Source organism: Lates calcarifer, linkage group LG16_LG22 (assembly GCF_001640805.2).
Source record: "Lates calcarifer isolate ASB-BC8 linkage group LG16_LG22, TLL_Latcal_v3, whole genome shotgun sequence".
NCBI lineage: Eukaryota > Metazoa > Chordata > Actinopteri > Centropomidae > Lates > Lates calcarifer.
Window position 1 is genome coordinate 7,318,520 of NC_066848.1, and position 6,276 is coordinate 7,324,795.

Consider the following 6,276-nt stretch of genomic DNA (forward strand, 5'->3'; position numbering starts at 1 on the left):
AGTTCAGTGAACAAAGGACTGAGGGATACAGTGTGTGTACAGAGTGTGTGTGTGTGTGCGCGCCTGTGTTTTGACAGAGCAAAACAGTATTGATTTATGACCTGAACAAAAGAGGAATGTCTGTATGGAGAATTGTATCCTGTGTAGCGTGATAAAACAACAGAGAAACAAATGAAATGTTAATACAGACTTTTCATACTCGCCCTTGTATCACAAATATGCTAATTTCAGGGTGATTTATAGAGTTTGGGTCCGATTCACGCATCCTTTTGATATCATCAATGCACAGTGTGTGACGTATTATTAATACATGAATAGTACTTGTAATTATGTTTGGTGTTTTGGTGAATCACAGGCCTATGGTGGCGCTCTGATGGGTGATCTGATGTTTCTCTCATCACCATAATAACGCTGGCGCTCCTCCCCGAGCTCCGTCTCCATGGCCACCGCTCACACACGACAAACACACAATGAGGAGACTTGAATGTGACTAACACATGCACCTGCACAGGCTCCAGTGCCTGCTGCTCCCAGCCACATCCACATGTGTTTTCTCTGACGCTGAATGAACCAAACAGTTGATCTAATTTATTACCTTATGAATAATGGATGCCTCAGTAACTGGATTGGATTGCTCTTCAATCAATGCTGGCTATCAGATTAAAAGCAACCCATGTGCACATATAGCTACAAATGGTTTAATTTCTTTCAATTTCTACATTTGAAGCTGTTTTTAAAAATACATAATAATAGATTTCACACATCAAATTTTCCTTTTGAACAAATAGATCTTTTTGAAGTAAAAAATATACAAATCAGTAGTAATAAAAAAAACTAATAATCCTCATATTTTAGTTGTGTAATTACATACAATGCACACAACCTTATTACCAAACACTTTAAAATACTTAAATGTCTTATTTTGGCTGGTCAGATATTTTAGACATATATTATATATGGTATTTTCAGCTAAATAAAAGTCAGCACCAGCTAATTGCATTCAGTATGACTACATTACATATGCTTTCCATCATGTGATATCAGTAAGGAGCTCAATCTGAGCTCAGAGGGACGTTCAGTCAGTAATCATAGGTGCAGTGTCTGAGGTGGTGTCTGGCTCCGGCTCACAGTAGCTGTCCATCTCCTCCATCTCTCTTTCCACAGGCTCCTCCTTACCTCTGAAGCTTATCAGCCTCCTCTCTTTCCACCACCTCCTCTCTCCATCTGTGTCTTTAGGTGCTGCTGTCTGCTCCAGCTCCAACATGGCCTGGACACTCTCTCCTCGCTCTCCCAGGCCGAGGCGGTGGTCCCTGCTCGCAAGAGCCATTCCCCCCCCCCTCCTTCCTGTCACCATGTGGAAGAAAGAGATAGTGTTGTTGTCCGAGCCCGCTCCCTCTGTCACACAGACGGTGTTCGGGCCTTGGTCACGGTAGCTCTCCTGTGGCCTTTTGGGGGATTTGGTCTTTGTTTTCTTGCTGAGTATGAAGTTGAAAAAGGCTGTCACCAGAAGCATTGTCCCTGGAACCAGAACATATATTTCTATTTGTCTTTTTTCAGGGAAGCCATATTTACATGTCACAGTAGGAAAAGCAAGGGTGCAAATAATAAAATGAAAGATGGATGAATTCCATTTAGCTGTTTCAGGTTCAGGGTCTGGTTGACTGTCACACTGCCAAGGTTTACTGGGACGACTGAACCAAAAAAAAAAAAAAAAAAGCAAACATTACTGTAATTATTAGTTTAAGTTTTGAACCATTTTACCTGGGATAATTGCATGCCACACCAACACAGGGTGCAAGAAGCACACCACTGACATGATGGAGTAATAGAGGAACTTATGGAAGCCTCCAATGCGAGCCATCTTCCCCCACAACACAAACAGCTGCCAGTCGGGAGGACAGCTACAGAGATAAAGAGGAAGAAGAGGAGGGAGGAGACAGGCTTTGTGTCATGCACACAGCCAGGTGAAACCAAATTTAAGGTATTTTTATGATAAAAACAGTCAAATATGTGGATGCTACTATGGCAGACATTGTGACTAACAAAATCCATGCTTAGATTTAAGGTTTTTTATACCTGCTTTGAACTGACAAACTTCATAGTAGGTTAAAAATGACCTCAGAGAATATGTGGTTTTCCCGCTGTGTATTTGTGCTACAGTATCCATGCAAAACAGAGATTGCAGACTGTGTTTAGACACAGTTGCAATTGAGTGTTGTACTCACGGTAGACACATAAACAGGAGAGCATCCAGGAAATAGGCCAACTCAAACATCATGATGGCAACAGATGACACCCTGGGAGGAAAAACAAGCTTATAGCCAGATGAAACTGTTGCAGTCTCAGTGATAAAATCAGTAAACTCTTTCCAAACTATGTAAACACGATCTAAATATGTCAGTTTCTTTGTATTTTATCTAGGGCTGTGGGTGAAGATTGCATCGCTAAGTTTTTTTAACAAAGGGGAAAACATGTGGTAGCAAAAGACCGCTTCAAATTCCCCGTGCAAAACACAAAAAGATATCACTTTCATATGGTGCAGAAAATTTGGCACTTAGCAGTTGTATGTGTTTTTTTTTCTTAACAAAAAAAAAAAGCCTGTATCTGTAATCCAGTGAACCAGAAAAATGCCCCCAGTGTGTGTGTACTGACAGAATTAACAGCCTTGCATTTCTGGTCTCCTCTGGGAGATGTTTTCCTGTGGCTCTGTGGGAGTTTGGCTGTGAGCCACAGAGATAATAAGAAGTAGCACTGAAGGACTGGTCTCCTCTCTGCCCTCTGCACCTTGCTTCATCCCTCTGATTCCTTCTCAACATTTCCTTGCAAGTGTGTGTATATATACTGTATGAGCGATTATGACTGCAGGTACAGTAGTATAACTGTTTTCTCAAAGCCCTCAGGCCACACATTCTTTGCCATATTAAAATCCAGACAGCCTGTTTGTAAGTAAGGAATGCCACCAGTGTAGTCTGAAGTAGGCCGAAGTCATGAGCACTTTGGCACATTATATTATGAGGTACTCTACAAAAACCTGAGCACTTACAGTAGGTAGATGCCAAGGCTGCTGAATTCTCCCTGTTGTAAGGTCTCCACTCCCACAGCACACAGCACTGAAAAGAAACAAGTAGATAAATTACTTATTTTCCTGAGGGTTACTTATGAACTCATTCTGTCCACTAGATGTCAGACTTTGTTCATGATTTTCTCTTCAGCGGCAGCCAGCGCTGCAGTTGTCTCAAACTTATATGAACTAATATTTCCCCTGTGATGCAACTTTGCACTGTCTTTAGCATTCTTTGCCATTTGTTTTATGTATCTTTGTCATATTGCTCTCAAGGTAGTCTTTGCTGTATTCTTGCAACCATATCGTAGCTGTGATGTTCGAGGCAGTTGTAAGTAACTTATTTACGTCTTGGCTGAAAACCATTTCTCCCCTCGTCGAGCTATAAAGATTGATTTGAACTGACCTCAACTAAACCAAGTTGAAGTCATACTTTACATTCCAGAGTACGGCACTGAGCTGATGATGTGCATTATATAAAGATAAAACACTTTATTTTGGTAATTGCTGCATTGCTTCTGTCATGGTCACAAAATTTTTGCTAATAGTTTAGTCATGCATGCTATTATGATATTACTGCCAGCAGGCTTGGTAATTTTATTTGAGTGGGCCCTTAACACATCACAGATTTTCTGCCAGTGAACCACAATCATGACATGCAACAAAAAAAAAAAAAAGACCCCTCACCACTTGTTTGTGAAGTGGTCACCAGAGCTGGTGAGTGGTAAATGATACAAAACACCACTTCTTTTATTCCTCTATTCTATGTAAATGAAAGCACACACTAATTTGTAAAATAACTTGTGAAAAGGAATGCTCAGCAGCAGCTGGAAGTTTCCAATTCATTGCTCTTTTTAAGCGAGATTAACTTCGCTGTAGTGCCCTGCTGTAGTAGTGTTAAAGAAATTGTATGATATTTTGGGAAATATGGACACATTTACTTTCTTGCTGAGAGTTAGATGGGAAGCTCGATATCACTCTCATGCCTGTGTGGAAAATATGAAACTACTGCCAGCATGCAGTTAGCTTAGCTGAGCATAAAGATGGGAAACAGGGGCAAACAGCTAGCCTGGCTCATCAAAATTTGCCTGCAGCTCACTAATGATGTGTTGTACTATTTCTTGGCCAGGCACAGTAACTTCCTAGCTAGGCTGGTAGGTTTGTTGCCTTTGGACAGATCCAGGCTAACTGTTTCCTTCTGTTTCCAGTGTTTATGCTTAGCTAAGATAACCTGTTGCTGGCTGTATATATAACAGATTCAAGAGTGGTATCAGTCTTCCCATCTAACCCTCTGCGAGAAAAACCCAACATGTCAAAGTATTCCTTTATTGTGAAATCTGAGTGCTGAAAGTAAAAATGAGATGAGACAACAAAGTCTTAAAATTATAAAGAAAAGCCTGTTTTATTAACCAGTGTTTTTCCTGTGAGGTATAAAAGAGGTAAATATGGTTAAGTGGCGATCACCACTAAACACATGGAAACAATTTCTCTGTACTGCTTACCAGAAATTCAGAGATAGAATCAGCACCAGAGGGAAATCAAGGGAATGCAGCTAAATGGTTTCTGGTAGTTTATAGAGTGTGAGAGGAATTAACGCTGCATATACACCAGCTGGATATTAACATATATGTGCTCCCTGCATGCCTGTCTGTCTATAGAACACACACAGAGGCAGACGGGCCAACACAGACAACATGCTAACACACAAGCAGACAGACATGGGCACACGCAGACATACCATAAACATACACACACACACACATAGAGAATAATGCACAGAAAGCCCATGTAGGTGTGAATGTATAACAGCTTGTGATCGTATAAACCCAGTAACCCAGCTTGATACAGAGACTTGGTTTTGGTGCGATGTGAGGCACATGTCTCTGAGTAAATGTTCAGCGTCTGCAGCTGTTTGAATTTAAGTGGAAGGGGGTCCCATATTTTTTTGAAGGAGGCAGCAACCAGAGAGCTATTTCCCCCGTGATGATTTAATGTGGCTAAGAGAGCTGCGTGCAATCTGTCCCAGCGTGCCTGAGGAAAACAGAGGAGGAGGACAATAATAGTAAGGTTATGTATTATCAAGTATGTTTTTATATGGTTCATATATCAGCCGAAAGGTGGTTAAGTGTTGATGGAGGTCAAGAGTACAGTTAGCCAACATCACCATCTGACCTTCTAATATTTCAGGTTTATGAAATCCCCCCCAAAAAACCCAGTTGGATGACCCTTTCCTGTGGGAGAGCTTAAAAATGTTGCTGAAGAAGGGGACATTTTGGAGATTGATGGGGACAAATGTTATTTCAGCACAGACCCAGAGTCAGATATCAGGTTTTTAACAACAACATTTCACAACAGATCAAATGTAACTACTCTTACTACTACTGCTCCTGCTACTACTATTACTAATAACAATTTATGTTGAATCCTAGGTCCTGTATTTATATTTTTTTCAGCAGTATGTAAGCTCTGACTGACCAGCCTATCGCAGAGAGGATCTGGAGTCTGTTGAGCATCTGCTAGTGTATCCAAGGAACTAAATTATGCCCATACTGAAAAAATAACATGACTCAAATTTTAATTTTATTGTATTTACTTTGTTTGTTTTTATTTATATCTTACCTGTTGCTGTAGAAACACCAAGGATTCTGCAGGAAAACTCCACTACAATCCACCATACGCTCTCCGAGTTCCCCATGACCTCAAATACTTTCCCTTGTCAGTGTTTAAGAATTTGACACTTTACACTTTTCTAACACTATCTGAAATAGTTGGTGGTCTAATAGCTACCAATGTAGCATTCTAGACATGTAGATAACTGTCAACTAGATGGATGGTTGTTGGTAAAAAAGCCAAAGCTGTGTAATCCATGAGTGCCATGATGTGGAGCCTCTTAAACTGGACGAGTTTACCTCGGAAAGGTTTGTGACTCAGTGCCCCTGTTGCTCCAATAGCTGCTAATCACTCACACACATGCACACACTCACACACAATAACAATACTACTTTCAGCTGCTTTAGCTTTCCACCGCGTATGTCAAGGTGAAACTGCTCAGCTCAGGGTCAGTTTTGTATTGTATTGCATTAGAGCTGGTTAAAAATTACCTGTGATGAATTAATATAAAACTAACTCGACACACGTACATGCACATATACACAACACACATTTTTAGAATTAGTAGTAATTTGAATGCACCCTTGAACTGTAGAACTGACACC

The 6,276-nt window shown here is 40.6% G+C and overlaps 1 protein-coding gene across 1 annotated transcript; it reads right to left on the reverse strand.

The window, feature by feature from the left end:
• Nucleotides 1-678: 678 nt before the first annotated feature.
• tmem72 (transmembrane protein 72) lies at nt 679-6,074 on the reverse strand. The gene is made up of 5 exons (XM_018684204.2): nt 5,681-6,074; nt 3,044-3,110; nt 2,226-2,297; nt 1,762-1,901; nt 679-1,518 (listed from the first exon to the last, which is right to left on the reverse strand). The coding sequence occupies exons 1-5, from the start codon at nt 5,754-5,756 to the stop codon at nt 1,076-1,078; spliced, it is 798 nt and encodes a 265-aa protein (XP_018539720.1). The 5' UTR covers nt 5,757-6,074; the 3' UTR covers nt 679-1,075.
• Nucleotides 6,075-6,276: the final 202 nt, after the last annotated feature.

Coding starts and splice junctions, on each gene's coding strand:
- tmem72 (XM_018684204.2), bottom strand. CDS start 5,756: ATGGGGAACTCGGAGAGCGTATGGTGGATTGTAGTGGAGTTTTCCTGC. Junction 3,111..5,680: donor TGGTGTTTCTACAGCAACAG/GTAAGATATAAA, acceptor GTTTCTTTTCAG/TGCTGTGTGCTGTGGGAGTG. Junction 2,298..3,043: donor AGCCTTGGCATCTACCTACT/GTAAGTGCTCAG, acceptor TTTTCCTCCCAG/GGTGTCATCTGTTGCCATCA.